This window comes from Phyllostomus hastatus, unplaced genomic scaffold (genome assembly GCF_019186645.2).
Source record: "Phyllostomus hastatus isolate PE091 unplaced genomic scaffold, TTU_PhHast_1.1 phas_scaffold_755, whole genome shotgun sequence".
NCBI classification, from domain to species: domain Eukaryota; kingdom Metazoa; phylum Chordata; class Mammalia; order Chiroptera; family Phyllostomidae; genus Phyllostomus; species Phyllostomus hastatus.
This window is the reverse complement of record NW_025334039.1, coordinates 11,417,057-11,436,186: the sequence shown is the minus strand read 5'-3', so window position 1 is coordinate 11,436,186 and position 19,130 is coordinate 11,417,057. Positions and strand designations below refer to the sequence as shown.

The 19,130-nt window shown below is 34.7% G+C and overlaps 1 protein-coding gene across 4 annotated transcripts in view; it reads left to right on the top strand.

Annotated features, from left to right (window-relative positions):
* Nucleotides 1–19,130, top strand: part of VEZT (vezatin, adherens junctions transmembrane protein) — a 66,364-nt gene that overhangs the window by 23,540 nt on the left and 23,694 nt on the right. For 2 of the 4 annotated variants that reach the window (XM_045826482.1, XM_045826481.1), the window contains exons 2-5: nt 5,686–5,820; nt 9,426–9,512; nt 14,906–15,078; nt 17,278–17,553. In XM_045826482.1, the coding sequence (XP_045682438.1) occupies nt 5,686–5,820; nt 9,426–9,512; nt 14,906–15,078; nt 17,278–17,553 (671 nt within the window). Of the gene's footprint in view, nt 1–5,685; nt 5,821–9,425; nt 9,513–14,905; nt 15,079–17,277; nt 17,554–19,130 lie in introns of those variants that run through there. The other 2 variants (XM_045826485.1, XM_045826484.1) reach the window with 2 other exon arrangements.

The following is a 19,130-nucleotide window of genomic DNA, read 5'->3' as shown; positions in this document are numbered from 1 at the left end:
ATATCCATATGTCACATTTGGGTGATATGTCCCTTTAGTCTTTAACAGTTTTCTCTGCCTTCTCCAACTTTATTATATCATTTATTTGTTGAAGAAACTGGGTAATTTGACCTTTAGAATTTCCATATTCTGAATTTGGCTGATTGCATAGAATGATATGGCATTTGATTTAGCACAGAATTCTGTATTTTAACATACCCATTTTTTAAATTTTTTCTTTCAGAGAACATCATGAGTTTTTTTTTATCACTTGAAGAAGTTTAAGAACCCCATAGCATTCTAATGTACTTAACAAAGCTTAGACCAAGGGAGGATTTTCCTGAAACATAGTGGCCTACCTGGAAAGTATCAGATCACTCAGTATTTTCCTTCGTACTGTTGAAAGCCCGGTATACCATAGTCTTACTGGAAGAATCATAGAATAAAACTTTTTAGCAAGGACCTCACCTAGTTTGTTTTCTCCTCTGTGCCTAGATATTGCCTGGGACAAAGAAGATTTAGTGATTGTTATTGGATGGGCCACCCAGCTCTTCCATGTTTGGCCTATTTGTCCCTCCCTAAGCTAGAACCTGAAAGGTTACAACTTGTTCTATCTGTAAAGGTTTAAAGCAGTTTAGAAGAGAAAGCCTAATCATAAAAGCATTTACTCATCACTTCCACTTCTACACTAGTTAATCTTCCTTCTCAATTGCAAACCAGCAATAAAGGTATGGGCACTTCCGCAGGATGTACCATAAATCGTACAGAAGATAAACAGTACATTAGAGTGGTTCAGACTTCATATATCCATTAGTGTGGGGTCTGTTATCTCATGAGGGCTAGAAGTACAGGTAATCTAGGATTTAAATGAATCATTTTTCTTGAAATGCCTGTTCAGCAAAAGTATTAGGGTTTCCTGTCTGTTTTTTGTTTTGTTTTGTTTTGTTTACAAAAAAATGTTTCAACCATCAGAACAATCTTAGCATGACCAAAATCTCTTGGCTATCATACATTTAGCAAAATTCTTTCTGGTACTATAATGTGTGTTTTCTGTCAGCTGAAATTTACAGGAATCATTAACCTCAAGGATTTCCTGAGAAGCTCCCACATGCTGTGTCTAAGGTTCTTCATATTTCTTTTGGCAGCAGTAACATTGTCCAACACTACAAAATTATACTTTTGCTGATAATTTCTCTTCAAGAAAACAACTTAACTGAAACATTTGTGGTTCTGTTTTACTTGAACCAAGGGAAAATTTTTAATACAGAAAATTACCACCACCTATTCCGCCTTACCCTCCACAAAAAAAGTCCCTTTCTAAAGCTATCAACCTATAATAATGCTCACTATATGAAACAGAAATTTCTGCATATTAATTTATATGCCTAATAGAAAACTTTCAAGTATAGTGATTAAGCTATTGCAATAGGGAGTCTCACCTTACTCTAAAATAAAAATAAAAATAAATTATTTTATATTGGGTGATCAGTTTTTAATTCTAAAACATTATCTGCCTTTTTCACTCTTATCCTCCTGTGCATGTACAGAGTATGAAAAGCTCATCAATATGGTTTCATACTCCACATTAAAATGAACCTTTTCAAAACTTAAAACTATTGTTGTTTTGTTATGGCTATTCCTTGATAATACGATTACCAGAAAAGACTGTTAAAATACTTTCAAACTATCTGTCCAAGGCTTGATTTTCTTCCAAGACAATAAATTGTAACAGATTGAATGCAGAAGCAAATATAAGAATCCAACTATCTCCTATTGAGCGAGACAGTAAAGAGATTTGCAAAAATGTAAAACAATCTACTGTTCTCAATTCTGTTTTTTAATTTTGGGAAAATATTTTTCATTAAAATTATTTACATTAATATAGGTGTTGGCAAAAGTAGGTTTACAGTTGTAAGTATACAAAACAGTTTTTTTCTTGTATTATTTATTGATCATTGTACTATTTTCCATATGAACAACTGTAAACCTACTTTTCCCCACCCCTCTATCTGGGTTTATTATTATTGTAAGTAAATAACTTCTTTATTTTTTGAGTTTTTGATATGATAAATATCGATAACCACATGAACAAAAGGTCTTTGGGGCTCTCAGTAATTTATAATACCTTAAAGAGGCCTGGAGACCAAAAACTTTAAGAACCACTGGCCATGATGTGGTTTTCTGAGATCTATCAAGTAATACACAGGTTATTTAGTAGTTTCAGGGGAAAAGTGATAGTAATTTTATTCCCCAAACATATTTTAAAAATAATATAAAATAATAATTTACTAAAAATCCCATTCTGGTATCCCATTCTGTATTCTTAAAAGTTCCTCATGTGCTACAAGGTATATCTTGGTCAGTTCATCTCAGCCAGTGTTCAGTTTATAAACCAAGGGTTGGTTGGTTGTCCTTTGTGCTGTCATTGGTTAAATTCTACATTTTCTCTGGCTCAAAAGCATAAAAGTAGAAATAAAACAGCAAAATGCTACAACTCAGAATACCATCATAAATATAGTGAGTAGAGCTTTAGTGTCCACACAGTCCAAGTTTATATGTTAGAAAATGATAGGATTCGCATTAAAGTCAAAAAGGAAAAAGTGCTAGTCTGAAATATGATGATGACTGGAATTACATTTTATTGGACCTGCAGTACCTCCACCCCTAGTCTCCAAAGGTTGTCTGCTCTGAAATTTTGTCAAGTAGTTACATTAAAACCATGAAACAAAGCACAGTGATGGTCCCTGGCAAGCCAGAATTTTCCAGAACTGTAAAACAGTGCTTTCTAGGATGAAAGTGATGAATTCTGTCACTAAAGGTGAGGAAGAAACCAGAACTACGGAGGTTTCATTCACAGTTGTAGAGCACAAATGGATACGTCATGCCTTGGACAAGAAGCTTGTGAGACCAGCCAAAAGCCTAAAAGTTTTACGTTTGGAAAAAGAGCAGAATAAGCTACCGGTAGAATTACTGTATTAAATGACATGTTTGAACATTATCACTATATCATACAGGATAAACAGGTATGCTATTTTTGTGAAATATGCAATAGCAGGTGTTCCAGAGTATAGTGATTCAAACTGTGTGTGCTTAGTTGATGTGCAAAACATACAGCGTGGGGCAAAAGTAGGTTTACAGTTGTGAGTACAAGAAACACAAGTATATTCTTGTACTATTATGTAATAATTATTGTATTATTTATTTGTATTACAACTATAACCTAATTTGCCCACCCCTGTATATGGAAAACAAAGTATTCACTGTTTTTCTTGTGTTTAGTCACCCCTGTCCCCGCCTCCCCCCAAAAAATCTGTTACAAATACTCCATTTGGTTATTTTGTGAGCTGTGACATAAACTGGAAAAGGAAGGGACATTGGGGCCAGTGCTGACACAGCATTACAATTTGAATAGAAAGAAATTTGGTCCCATTCCCACTCCCCAAGCCTCTTCCAAGAGAATAGTTAGCACTCAAGAGTGTGCGCCTCTCGAGTTCAGCTGAGTCTTTAATTAGAACAGGAGTCAAACTAAGACTGTTGGGTCAGATTTGTCCCCTCTTCTGTGCCTGTGTTTATACGACTGGTGAACAAGGAATGGTTTTTTCATTTTTAAGTGGATAGGTACAATACCAAAAGAATAATATTTTGTGGCACATGAAAATGATAAGAAGTTAAATATTCTCATAAATAAAGTTTTATTGGAACATAACCACACTCATTGGTTTATGATCATCCGTGGCTGCTTTCACCATGTAGCAGCAGAGTTGAGACGCAGACCATATGGCCTGTGAAACCTAAAATATTTACTGTCTGGCTTGTCATAAAAAAGTATAACTCCACTTGATCCATCTTATTTATTGTTCTTCCCCATGGGAGTTCATCTGAAGAAAATATTCTACTGCCTTAAAAACAAGTTTGTTTTTTTAAAAGTATGTAAACTTTTCAAAAGGTCAGCCCAAATGAACTAACATTTTTGTTCTTTTGCCACTCTGATGATTCATAGTTCAATTTGAAAATACAGATTAAGTAGTTCAAGGCAATATTTGAAGATCCATTACAGGTGATGTAAAGATTAACCATTTGTGACACCAGAGATTTTAAATCTAATAGAGGTATCCTTCTTATATTATAATTTGCATATTTTCTCAAGAGAGATTGAACATAGTTAAAAAGGAAGGCATTTGACTCCTCTTCTTATCTCAAATTGAAAGTCAGCAAAATCCTGCCAGTCCAGCAAATTCTTGCTCTTCCTCATTTTTCCAAACTCAAGGATGTACTTCCTAAAAGTGTTGGTCTAATTTAGGTGTTGATCCCCTGTTTCCATTCCTGTAATTTTTCTTTGCACTCAACTATAAGTAAGCTGCTTTGGCATCTTCCTCTGTAGAGACCAAAGGGACTCTGTAATTTTAGTTAGTATGATGTATTTCATAGTGTCAGCCTTGGGGTTAGATCTATCCTGATTTTTTTTAGCTGAGTGAATCTGTTTCCTCAACTATGAAATGGAATAACAGTAGTAATGATGATGATGATGATGATGATGATACCTTGCATAGTTTGTTGTGAACCTTAACTGAGATGACTCATGTAAAATGCTTAGTTAAGTAGTACTGTGACAGCTGTGTTGCTCTTTGTTTTGGTGGTGGTTGTTATTTTAAATATTAAACATTTGGTTGAGTGGAATCAGGTTTATTTTTAAACATGTCACCAGCATTGTACTTCAGAGAAAGCTAAAAGTTAAAATTAAAGCTTGTGGTTTATCCAAAAAGAGTTGTCTCATAGATTTTCGTCCAATAGCAATGGTGATATTTCTGTTCAGTGGGATTGGGGTGATTTTTTTTCTCATTTTTTCCAAAACCTGCTCTCTTTTCACATAACTTATATAAAGTATAAAGTGAATGCTTACTGTGTCAGGGACTGGTCTACTTGCTTTATATTTATTATTATTATCCCTATCTTTAGTTGAAACAGCTGAAGCAGGAAAGGATTATAAATTTTCATAGTTACCCAGCTAGTAAGAGGCAGAGCTGGAATTCGAAACTGTAGTCTGGCTCCAGAGTTTGTCTCTAACCACTGTGTTCTAATGCTTTCATTAGACACACTGACTCTCATTTGCCATGTGTTTGTACATAAGGTTATATTAGATAGCTTTCTTGGAGTTTTTTCTTACAGAGCTGGGTACTATATGTGTTATGTATAATACAATAATACATAGTTGTGCTTGACTGAATCAATGAATATGATGTTATAGTAAAATTATTAATATAGTATAATCATTGCCTAATTCTTCTTGGCTTCAATTAATAACTGTTTTTCACTATAGGTCTTCTTAGGAGCTATATATAGCCAGGATTGGCTATTTTGAAGAAACCTACACTAATACTACAAAAATTTGGGCAAAGTAATTTCTTAGCAAATTTATTTATATTTCTAAATTAATTTTTCCTTGATAGTACTCACTCAGAAATATTGGTTTGTTTTATTTAGAGTTTTCACCTTTTTTGGGTTCCTCTGATAAACTATTAGTTGATATTTTAGCATTGTGATGTAATTCATAATTCAGTTCTTTATAGATTAAGCCTTAAAGAGTTTGTGCATAATTGTGAAGTTTGTAGAGTTCAGTCATGATTGTGAAGTTTGGTATTGAATTTGGCCTCTAAAACTTGAAATAGTAATGATGTTAAAATTTGTTTTATTTTATGTCTTTTTCAGAATTCTCCACTTTACCAGTACTTACAGGATCTGGGGCACACAGACTTTGAAATATGTTCTTCTCTGTCACCAAAACCAGAAAAATGCTCAGTGACAGAGGGACAACAAAAGCCTCCTGTAAGAGCCCTGCCAAAAGTAAGAAAGCATGCTCGTTCTCCACGACTTGATCTTCTGTTCTTTACCTTACAACAAAACAAAAACAAAAAAATCCTCCATGTCCTCTCCAACACTGATGAAACTTGACTTTTTATTCATCAGTAGTACAAAACTGCCTGTTTAAATAAATGTGAATCCTTGCAGTTTTGGACTGTTTCATAGGTGAAATGTATAACACATGGAAATGAAAATGGTTGAAAATCAAAATATATTATTTATTTAAATATTGAAGTTATCTGGAGAGGACCAGAAAAATATACTAAAACATTAATGAGAACCCAGCTTCTGGGACTCATATTGACTGGAATAATTTTTCTTTAAATATATTTCTTAAAAGAGCACAAATTATAAGAAAGCAAACTGATAAGGTATTTCACAGTTTCAAGGATACATCAATATCTGATGCCCTTTATGTCTGTAGTATTATATACTTTTATATATACCTCAGAGTTGATGTGCAGCATTATGAGGCTAGGACACTAGAAGAATCACCATTAATTATGTTCTATAAAATTCATTGACCTAATATATTCACTTGTTTTATTTGACATATTTATTAAAATACAAAATATTCTAGTGCATTTCAGTATTAATACAAAGAATTCTAATTTAATAAGAAATATAGCCAGATTACTAATTTTTTTGAGCTAATTCTAGTTTAATCAGTGTTTTATTACAAGACTCAATTATTTTCAGGAGGTGGCTTTGAAAGTTTTCAGTTACTCATTTACTCTGTGGTGATAGAGGTCGTTTCTCCTATTCTTTAAAAAATCCCTAAAATGTGAGGTAACCAAGCTGGGCCTGTTTGCAACAGCAAGTTAAATGCCAGAGACATGGTTTGGGTTTTTCTGCTTCTTTGTTTTGGTTAGTGTTTCTGACTAACACCTACAGGACCAGAGTTGGGGAGTGATGGCTCACGTGGTTCAGAGCCAGTTTGCTAGTCCTCTGTACTCAAACCCTGCCTTCTCCTTGCCCTTTCTAATATGGACGTTCCTGGGAAGGGTTTTGAAAGGAAGACCTAAAGATATATCTAATAGAGTATTTGTAGATTAAAAGTTGTATTTGAGATTACTTGGTAAGAAAAGACATGGAAAGGCCCAAGGGATAATCTTGAGGCATAGCATGCACCTTGACCTCTGTGTGGTGGTAGGGGGCAGTGCTGGGGGAATGAGGGTGTGGGGGTGCAAACTTATGTTTTGCAGGTGTTCAGTCCTTTCATTTATGACAAGTGTTTTTACATATACAAATGTTATTAATTTATGAATAAATAAAATAAGAGTTTAAAATTTCATCCCCTCAGAAATCGAGGAAGAGTAAAAAGCGTAGCCAGAGAGTGTTTTTCAAAATTACCACATGTCTAGAAAGTTTGTTTAGTCTTCAACATACACAGTTCAGCTGTATGAGCTGTATTTTTCTAAAATGGAGTTTTTCTAAATCTGGGACAACTAAATTTTAGAAAATTACTATACTATTTAGTTCTTTCTCAGTGGATGTATTTTTAGAATTGCCCTCAAAATTCGGTTCAAACAGTGAAGTACCAGTTATTTTCTTTGGAAGGCAAAATTTTTTGTATAATATGAGTTTATAACGAAATGGTTCTTAGCACTAATACCCTTTTTTAACTTTATTTTTTCATGTGATTGTCAAGTACTTACTGAGTAATCTGTACCGGTATTCTCACCATAAGTATTTATTGTCTATACGTTTTTTTTGGCTTTTTTCTTGTGATTTTTTTTAAAAGAATCAGTGGCTTGCCTCTAATTAGTTTTAATCCTTAAACTCTTAGAAGTGGAATCAATCAGAAGGCAAGAGTGTAGGAGAATAATTTTTCAACAATTTTCTTATAAACTTATATTTCAGAGTCTTTTTTGGAGTAAAATAGGCTCTTTACTGTTTACAAGGTTATTTCTGAGTTGCAAAGATTCCATGTTTTCCACTGTATTCCCCCATGCAGTCTTGGCTGCCACAATCAGACAGACAGAAATCATGAGAACCCTCTTTTTTTTGCGTCTGCACTGAAACCTTAGCAGCAGACAGTAACTGTTCCAGGTCTATCAGATAGGTGCATTTCCCGTGTTTATTCTTAAATGTTCCCTCTGTAAAGTTTAGCACCAGTCCTCTTCTCTGCTTAGTCTGTTTTCTCTGACAGATCCCCTCTACTTCTTGCTTTCATTGGCCACTCATGTCCATTCTCCATCTTTGCCGAGCCCCAGATGTTTGTTAGACGTTTCCACCTACCTGTGCCCCAGGAAGCTCAGATTTAATGTGTCTAAAACATAGCTTCTTTCCTTAGCACCCCACAAATTTTTTTTTATATTTCCAAATTACCACCTTCTTAGTTATCTTGAACTTCCCATCACCCCCACATTGATCCAACCACAGAATGATACGTCAGCGTGGCCGAATCAATGGCCACGCTGACCATTAATCTAAAATCCAACCCCAGTCACTACCATTTTTGCTATCCTAGTACAGGCCTGGATATTATTTAGCTGGCTGCAATCATGCCCTGCCAGTATAGCCCCTGTACTGTTGTCAGTCACTTTTCTAAAATGCTGATTTTTTGTTGCTTCACTCCTTGCATGAAAACCTTAGGTGGCTCCTCACAGCCTACAGGATAAAATCTAAACTATGGTGGCATATGAGACTGAAGTCCTTTAAAACTCATCTCAGTATATCTTTTAACTTTATTACAATCCCCTTGAGTCACAGCTGTCCCAGACTATGCCACCAGCCCCACAGCATGTTCTTGGTGGCTCTGTCCTGTAATCCTCCTGTTCCTTTGCCTGAGTGTCCTAACTTCCTCTGTTGTTAAATTTCTACTCATCTGTTAGGGCTTAGTTCCATTGTTAGCTCCCCTTGGCCTCTTCTTTTTCCCACACTTTTTCAGACTGTGCATTGGTTCGTAATTATTTGTACTGTCTCTTCTGTGCTAAGCTCTTGACAACGACAGTTATGTGTGTTCATCTTTGTTCCCGTGACCCTTTTTCAATACCTGGGATGTAGTGATCACTCAGTGAATGTGAACTCCATTTACAGGCATGCTTAGGAAATGGACTATTAAGGTATATTGAATGTTCGAGTAATTCAATAATATACTTTTTATTTCAATGAGACAGTTTTTCTAAAATTAAATTTTCTTTCTGCCTTAGTATTATGGGATGAAATGTTCTTAATATCTGAGAACTTGGAGAACCCTGTGGTTTTCATCTGAAATACATACCATCATCATCTTGACATAGAGAGTTTAGACTGTACCCAAGATAAATGGGCTGCATCAGAATGATTTCTGACTGCTCATTAAAAATCACATTTTCAGGTCTTATTCCAAACTTACTGATTCTACATCGTTAGTTTGAAGATTCAGGAATATGTTTCTAACTAAAATAGAATCCAGTTGATTTGATGTGCAAGTAAATTTGGGAACTAATAAGGAGGCTGAGACATACTGACAAAGCATATAACCTGGATGATTTTCTCCCTTTTTCTGATAAAAATTGTGATTAATTAGACATGAATTATTTGATGTTTTCCTGCTGCTTGGGTGTGGTTTAATAATCCTATACATCATTCATCTCCTTCAGCAAGGCATTCTGTTAAAAGTGGCTGAAACCATCAAAAGTTGGATTTTTTCTCAGTGCAGTAAGAAAGATGACTTACTTCACAAGTTGGTAAGTGTTCTTTTTACCTTTTTATTTTGTCAGTTTTCAGGGCTCTAGTTTATTAGTGAGAGAATTAACGAATCAGAATTTGTCTCACTACTGATTTGGGCAGTGATTGACTTTTTATTAGAAATTCTGGGCAGTTCTTTAAAAGGAGACTCTCCACTTCATGGATTGTTAAATAAAGTTGTTTCTATCGCCTAAAAAAAGAAAAAAGAAATTCTTCATTAACTGGAGATCTTTGAATTTGGACTCATTCATATCATTTCATAGTTCTAAGAAGTTATTTAGCCACTTAGAATAACGTAGTCTGGTAGTTGTTGAAACCTTACTTGTTAGAGCACTAATTTCCTGCTGCCACCTTCTTCCATTGACAGCTATTTCTCTCAGTAGGGAAGGGAATAGAAATATAGCCAATAGTGGGATCATCTCCCTTTTTCATTAGAAACTTGACTATCTCTATCCTTATCCCACATCCAATGATTACAAAGTTTGGGTAAAAGAAAAAATCAAAAGTGGTTCCTCCCTAATTTATGTATCATTAATCTGACAACTTCAGATTAATTTATTTTATTAATTTATTTACCGTTCTCTGGCAACTTCGTATGTAAAAAATTTGATCTCCTGGGACTGATAAATTACAGAATTTTCCAAAGACTTGGAGTAGTCAACATTGAGAGTTTGTGATTCTGTGTTACTGTTTTCTTTCTCTCTGTGGCAGTTTAGCTATTTCACCTCTTCACCCCCCCTAGAGGGAGTAGTATTTCACGTTTTTATAGTGTAACAATACAAAACTGAAGTTATGATGTTCTTCTCATGGTTCTCAGTAGGAGTGATCAGGTTACAAGGAAGCAGGTTTCCAGGATCTTCTGCTGGCCTGTGACCCTAAGATAATAATTATTATTCTCATGAATTATTTATAAAGAAATGTTTACAAAGTGCTTTCACATTTTGATTTGGTAATCTAAATTTCCAACAGGTAAAATGCACCAAACCTTGTAAGGAGAACCTTGTTAGAAATCCTGAGGTTCAGACTGCTCAGTTTGGTTTAAGAATACATACATGAATTATTCAAGAATGTTCACCTAGTCAGAATTTGCATTCAGATCTCCCGGTTTCAAAGCTCAGCCTTTTTACTGTAATGCACTACCTCTTAGTTTGAGTATTATTATGTGTTGACTGACTCAAATTACTGTTTCAGCAATCCAGAAGGGCAAGTTCTCTGTTCAGGGTTTCATCTTTGTAGGTGTGTTGAAAAGGTCAGTGAAGTGTCTTGGCATCTACATAGAATATCCACTCTGTCCAGGTGGAGCCATCCTCACTCTTCAGTGATACTAGGACTCTGGTAAGGTATATGGGTCCATATACATTTTTCTGTGGTTCAGCCATGATTTGTATAGTCTGATCTTTTCATTGTGGGTTCTTTGTCTCTGGCCACATGTTTCATATCATGCTTCACTATAAAGTGCCAGCTTCTATGTGTATCCCTTTGGGCTTACATTATGGAGAATTGTAGGAAGTAAAACCTAAAAAATAGTTTACTGGTAATGAACAAGGCATTGCCTAGTTGGCTTCTGGCATAAGATTCTTGACCTTTTCCCCTGGATTGTGACATAGTTGAAATTTTGTTAGCTATACAGCTGTTGAACCGGTCCCTCTTTCCTTTCACTAAAATACTGGCAGTTGCTCCATGATATCTGAACATTTCCTCATTGTTCATTTTTATTACAGTAGTATTTCTTTTCTTAAAGATGAAAAAAGTTCCTTCGTAGCAACTATGATGGTAGTGATATTAGCACTTTTAAAGCACTTTTTAGCCTATAAAGGGCTTTCATACATGTTATCTCATTTGACCCTCATTAGCATGAAATAGTATTACATGTTAAAAAGTGTGTAAGATCATTGAAGTGTATCGACACATGAAAAATTCATTCCCTTCGCCATCCCTAGGGCAAAAATATAAGTCTCTTTATTCTTTACCTGTGCTTTTCCTTCCTTTTCATTCCATCCAGGCAGAAATCTTTTTCTCTATTTATATCCTAAAAAGATCCCTATTATATATCACAGCTATCATATCAAATCCAATTAATCATGTCAGCATCAAGAGTCTGCATAATTTGCCCTGATCTACCTTTATAGCCTTATCCACCAATATTTCCATCAGCCAACTCAGTCTTCCTTTGTCTCTATCCCATACCTGTTTTGTCTGTGTTTGCGCTATTGTATTGTGGTAGAATTCTTCCCATTTTTCTGTTATTGGAGCCTTTTCAATAAGCAGTCTAGCTCTTCCCCAAGGCCTTTCCCAGAAACTTCAGCCCATTGATCTCTTATTTTCTGCAACAACCTAGTAGTAATTATCTGTGCTATGATCTGTAAGTTTTTGCATTATATATGCTTCTCTTTATTATATTTTAATTATTTCATGTGCACTAACACACCAGAAGCTAACACTTACATAGCGTTTACTGTGCACCATACACTCCTGGTATTTTACAAATACTGACTTATCTAATTCTCACAACAACCCTATGAAGCTGGCACTACTTATCTTTCAGATGAGGGAACTGGAACAGAGGGTGGGTTGTAGTAAAGGGTAGAGGAAGCCAAATACATGGTGACAGAAGATGACTTGACTTTGGGTGGTGGGCACACAGTGCAATATACAAACCATGTGTCATAGAAATGTACCCTGAAAACCTTCGTGACCAGTGTCACCCCAGTAAATTTAATTCTAAAAAAAGGAAACTGGAACAGAGAGGTTATTAACTTGCTTAAGTTGTGGAACCAACATATAAACCCAGGTACTAATTAGGTTGTGGTGCTCGAAGTTGTTGATGGTGAGCCAAAGTTCACACAGTGCACCTCCCTGCAACATGTAGTGCCCAGCTGTTCATATGATATCTGCTAGTATTTAAGTCCATCAGAATTGGTGCCTTTTGAATTTCATGTGTTTGAGTCTTGGACCTGAGTCCAAACGGGTCTGTTGTAGCATGTTTCTTAATTTAGCAGGTATCTGTTTTCATTGCCGTATTGCAACACAGTTTCTATATTTTCTGCAGTTCTTGTTTTTATAATTAAAGGGTAATAGTTTATAATTTATCTTTAAGAAAAATTTTATTCATTAATCTTATCCAATTTTACAGCTATAATTATCAGAATATAGTTCAAGTTCTTCCTTTGTAAAGGCAATCTAATAAGTGAGATAATATTTTGTTATTTGGAGTATCTTGGTACCTTTTCAGTTAATTTGCTTGTGTAGATGACTGCAGGTTATTAGTTTGTCATACTCTTGAATCAGATATTCCCAAAGCTATTAATACTGTGTCAGAGCACATTGGTTTCGGGTACACATTATCTTAGTTTTGGAGGTAGGTCTATTGCCAAGGAATGGGGTTGAAGAAGGTGAGTTCCTGATTAAGCAGCATGTCTGTAAGAGGTTCTGTGAAGAGGTAATGCTCCTGCTGTGTTAATAGCTTTTCTCCTCTCTGTGAGCTTTAGCCTTGATTTAGTAAGGCTTCTTTCAACTTACCAGTATATAGGTATACAGAGGTCTTATAAAGGTGTGATTTAAAGCATCTGTTTAAAAAAAAAAGCTTAATTTTTTATATTGTATTTGCATGTGTCCATGTCTGATTGGGGATTCCAAACCAAATAGTAAGACCAATATGTGAAGTTTATTTCAAAGATTACTTGAAAATCTACCATGCTTCACTTCCTGCCCCTGTTGCTTCCCTCCCCATCCCCCCACACCCAAAGATAGTATAGAGTCGTGCTGCTCTCTCTTTATGAAAGTGGGGTGGGACAGCAAACCATTAAGTGATTTCTAATCTTAGAATCAGGATTGTTAGAAGGAGGAGGCAAGAGTTCAAACATGAAACATAAAAGTTCTGCTGAGCCCATGCAGAGTGCACCAGTAGAAGGTGAGAACAGGCGAAAAGGAAAACGGACATTCCATTGAAACAATGTTATTGTTTTAGATCAGGGAAAATGAATAAATAAATATCCTAGTGGATAAGCCTAATATTAAAAGCATTCTTTTTCTTCTCCATAACAGTGCTGTGTAACCCGAGATCAAATTGATATATGGATCACTGCATTCCTACTAAGTCCCCATTATGACCAGCTAGGGCTGGACTCTGTGGTGCAAGAATGATTAACTAAGAAGTGCAAACCCACTGCTTTCAAATTCTAGACCTTCCTCTTTTAATTGCCAATGACTTTGTCCTTTAAAAGTTCTCTTTATTTTTATCTTATAGTAGGATCAGTCTATTCCTAAATTTAATACAAGAATGAAACCTTAAATTTTGTGGTGGAACAGAATATATACAGTGAAGCAAAAATGAACTACCAGAGACTTAGGCTTTGAAATCAGACTTCAGGAAAATTAGTTAATTTCTTTGGGCTTCATTGTTCTCCTCTTAAAGAATAAAGAGAAGGATGATAATGTACATCATAGGGTTACTGTGAGAATTAACCTATCCACTTTAACACTGCTACCTCTTCTCTTACCTCTCTACCACGTACACTCTGCATAAAGCTAGTATCAATGATTTGCCGTTCTAGAGAAGCTTTTATTCTGTCTCATCCTACTCTTCCAACTCTTACATCTGGTCAGTTCTTGTTCCTACTTTAAGCTTCAGCTCAGGCATACCTCTTTTACTTTCTCTGACTTCATTGCAAGTTTTGGTCCCTCTATGGCATTTTCATAATGTCCTTGCTATACCTCATTGCACTTCTCTGTTTGCTTTTTGGTCCTTCATTAAACTATGAACTCTAGAAGAGTAGAGACTTGTATGTCTTATTCATTTTTGTGTGTGTCTTGGTGCCAAACGTGGTGCCTGGTATGTATAAGATTATTTCTTGATAGATATATAGAAGGAAAAGAGGAAGGAATAAATGAGCTGGTGTATGTGAAAGCATTTTGCAAACTATAAATGCCATGCACATGTTAATGTGGTTTTACATTACATTCCTTAATGATGTATTTTTAATATCCAAATGTTCATTTTTAGAAGGCCTTGATCCTACTGGCTATACTGTTACAGTATCCAGGGATAGCATCTTATGTTACCAAATTATGTTTTCCATGTGTGTTCCAGCAACTTAATTAATTGGGGTTAACAAGGCAGATTTATTAATTTGTAGTTACTTCACATATTTTTATTAAAAACTTATTTCACATCTGGTGGCTCGATAATATCCACCTCGATTTGTATTGTTTCACATTTACAGTGGAAAAAAAGACACCATACGTTATATGCAAGATAGATTGGACTATTGTTTCTTCTTGGAGTTTATGCTGAAAATAAACATCTCTAAGTTTTATTAGCACTTAGGAGCTTAGCATTTAATGCAAAATTACATATGCATCAATACCTCTCTTCTGGTCTGTTAATGGCAAGGATATTGGATTCCGACTCGACTCACTACATACCATCCTGCAACAGGAAGTCCTGTTACAAGAGGATGTGGAGCTGATTGAGCTACTTGATCCCAGTATCCTGTCTGCAGGGCAACCTCAACAGGAAAATGGACACCTTCCAACACTGCGCTCTCTGGCAACCCCTAATATTTGGTACTGTCCAGAAAACATCTATCCTTTGCTATGTATAGAGTATTCAGAGGAAAGCCATCATCTTGTTCCCCATTGTAAAGACATTATATTATAAACATTCCATACATTGTAGCATTGTGGCTAATTACATGCCATAGGTTTTTTTAAAAGTACCTTTCTCAAGTAAATCCTATTTAAAGTGAAGCTGAAAAAAAAATCTGCTTTCAAATCAGTATAATTAGTTCTGAATTTGACAGCCCAACAACGGGTATGACATGCCAAAAGGAACCTGTCTTACCCATATACCTGTGCATAACGTGTGCATGCAGGCCTAGCCAGTTCTTTGTTTCTTTACAATTGGTAGATTGTATCATAATTACATTGTAGAGCCAAGGGTAGGATGGGACATGGAGTTAAATAATCACCTCTTGCTTTCTTGGCTAAGAGATCAGAGGGAACATAGTCTAATGATTTACCTATCCTAGAACTTTTCAACAATTTCAAATATTTGCATCTAATAAATCCAAGGATAATCCATTAAAAAAAAAGAAAAAGAAGAATGGTAAGAAGGGATTATATATACACAGAACTATTAATATCCTCTTCCTGTTAAAGTATCAGTTTATTAAATGAGGTAAATCATTGCTTAAACTGTTCCAGGCTATACAAGCAATTACATTCATTGGCCTCAGTGTTCTGAGTTCATCTGTCACACTGACGACTGCTTCGTATTCTGACATAGCAAAGTACGATGTTTTCCAAACATCTATCACTCACATATCTTCATGATGTAGTAAAGCATCTTTTCCTTTAAAAATGTAAGAACTTAAGAGGCTGCTAAAAGGAATCATAGGTTTTCAGAATTTTACAACTTTCAAGTTTTCTTTAGCCACAGTTGTGATTAAGCAACTATGAGGCCTGTCAATAATTGTAGACTTTTCTGTTAATACATACAAGTAGATGATGAGAGTTTATTCTAAAAGTACAGGGTGCCACAGTGAATTAGGGCAGGCAAATACTTACTAAGAAGCACTTTTATATGTGACTTTCTTTGTAGTTTGTATTACTGTTTTTCAGACATATCTCTACATTCACTTTTTCTAATGTATTCACTTTTTCTAATGTATACACCTTTTCATCAAAGCCTTCATTGCTTAAAAGATGTGTTTTAATCTGTAGATTTGTAATTGACCTAAGTAAAAATATTTTATACACATTTTTACTGCAGTTAAAGCAGTGTCAAAGTATAAACCTTGTCCATATTATGGTCTACAGTATATGTATTCCAGAATTGTGACAATATAAAATTAGATGGCTTTATTCAAAATAATTTCTCAAGTATATATTACTTCTAATTGGAAAAATGCTTATATTTTCTTGAGATACTATAAATATCTGTTCAAATAATTAAAGTCTGACTTTAGAGAAAAGGAACTCATATTTGAATTTTAATAAAGTATTTTAATATTAAAATTAGTAAAAAGCTATTTTTACTTTTAAATTTATAAAATTGGATTTTTAAATCTATAATTTGTTTTTAGATTAAAGAGTCCATGCCTTTTAAAAATAAAAAGTTATGGAGCTAGAGAATGTTATGCTACATGAAATAAGTCAGAGAAAGACAAATATTATATGATTTACAAGTGGAATCTAAAAATCAAAATAAACAAACAAAACAGAAACAGAGAGCAAACTGATGGTTACCAGGTGGTAGGGGTGTTGGGGGACTGGGTGAAAAAGGTGAAGGGATTAATAAATTTAGATTGGTAATTACAAAATAGTAATGGGGATGTAAAGTTACAGCATAGTGAATATAGCCAATAATCTTGTAATAATTAGGTGCCAGGTGGGCACTTGAATTATTGGGGAGATCACTTCATAAATTATGTACACCTGAAACTAAGCATAAAATAATATTGAATGTCAACTGTAATTGAAAAAAATTTTAAAAACAAACGTTTTAAGTCATGTCAGAAGGCACCTATTTCTTATGTCCTTTAACTTAAACTTATTAGCTCAGATTTTAATATCTAAGGACCATTCTCTAGTTGCTAGATATTTTTACACTATTTCACATGATTTTTTAAAATATCATATTTTTTAAGGTATATGTTACAAAGAAGCTAACATACTATCTATTTTAGTAAACCTAATTTACTGATAAGGTAACCCACCTTTCTCTAGTCTGATGGGTATTATTTTTTGATTTCTCTGTTATAGGGATGTCTCAATGCTGTTTGCTCTCATTAGTTTGCTTATCATGCTTCCCACTTGGTGGATTGTATCTACCTGGCTAGTATGGGGAGTGATTCTATTTGTTTATCTGATCATGAGAGCTTTGAGATTGTGGAGGACAGCCAAACTACAAGTAACCCTAAGAAAATACAATGTCCGTTTGGAAGACATGGCAACAAATAGCCGAGCTTTTACTAATCTTGTGAGAAAAGCTTTACGTCTCATTCAAGAAACCGAAGTCATTTCCAGAGGATTTACACTGTGAGTTCATTTTTTATTTTATTTTTAAATATTTTTTTTACCAAATAGTTAATTTACAATATTTATTACCTATTTTCATTTCTGTGTTACATTTATAGAAAAAAGTGGATTTCTCTTTATAACTTACTAAAGTCTATTAACTGCTCAGTGAAGGACTAAATACATGCTAGATTTAATATGTAGTATGATTGTGCTTATCTACTTTGAGAAACCAAAGTGCTTTGAGAATCATAATTATTTCTGTGTTACCATGTAATTATATGAGCTAATGTAGCAAGAGAGCCTACCATTGAACCCAGCATGCAGTTACTCAGTAAATGTTTCCTTTACTCCTTGTCAGATGTTCTTTCCTCAATTTAACTGATAGATGTATCTAACATGAATTCATTTTGAAAACTTTTGCCATGTATTAATAATGTTCTTTAGGTAAATGGTGGCAGATATTATGGCATGGATGCTCTAAAAATATCATGCAAATAATATTTCACATTCCCATGGTGCTCTGTACTAGTACTGAAATTAATTATCCACCAGTCTAGCTGTAAGTATATTAAGCTGCAGGTTATACAGGCTATTTATTCTATTGTTAAAGGGAAGTTATATGTATTGAGCACCAGGTATGTTCCATGTACTGTGCTAAGCAATTTTGCATACAACCGTACCATCAGGCTCTAAAGCTTGTTTCCAGTACGGTAGGCTGGCTGCTAAAAGCTAACGAAGATTCCTTTGTATTGTAGTATATTTAATATTATATAACATATAACCTTTGCAGCCTATAGGTGGGAGAAAGTAAGTATATGGTGAAGATAATTTTTGCTGTTAATTGTAGTTATGTCTGGAAGATCATGAGGAGGAGGAGCAGAAGAACCTTTGGTATTCATCACATCTTTTACTGAGCCCTGCTCTATATTAGTGCTGAAATAATCTTGATATAAAAGCTGTATCTGAAAAATCACAAAACAGGGAAGTGGAAGAATCTCCAGTAGTCATCTCATTCTTCATTGTCATATTCGGAAACAGTATTTTAAACAATCCCAAGACATGAAAGAGATTTATTACTAATCTTTCTGTTCAGTTCAAATGGAACAGCCCTTGGTATCTGTTAATTTTTGTCCTTCCATTCTTCACTTTTTTTTGATAGAGCATAGCAAATACTAAGTTGTTTGACTGTCAAGTTTTAAAAGTTAAAAATGCACTAAGAGTTGCTTTTCATTCTTCACTTGCACAGTGCTTTATTGAGAGGACTGACTGGGTTAAGCAAAGAGCTATGTGTTCAGTTAATGCTTAGGCATGTATAGAGGGTTCTCTGCCTTTTGTTATTGTCCACCTTTTACCCACATGTATTGAATAGGTATGAAAAGCTAAAATGGTTAACCTCCAGATTATGACTTCTATCCATCCAGATACAGACAGGCAGAAGAAATGTTGGGGGAAAGTGTGCTTCACTTGTCTTCATCTAACTGAATGATTGATTGAAAAAATTATGAGCAATAATACATCTTGAATCATAATATTTTTAGTTTTTAAAACTCATTTAGTAAGTAAAATGGAGCACAAACAATAGTGCCATATGTTGA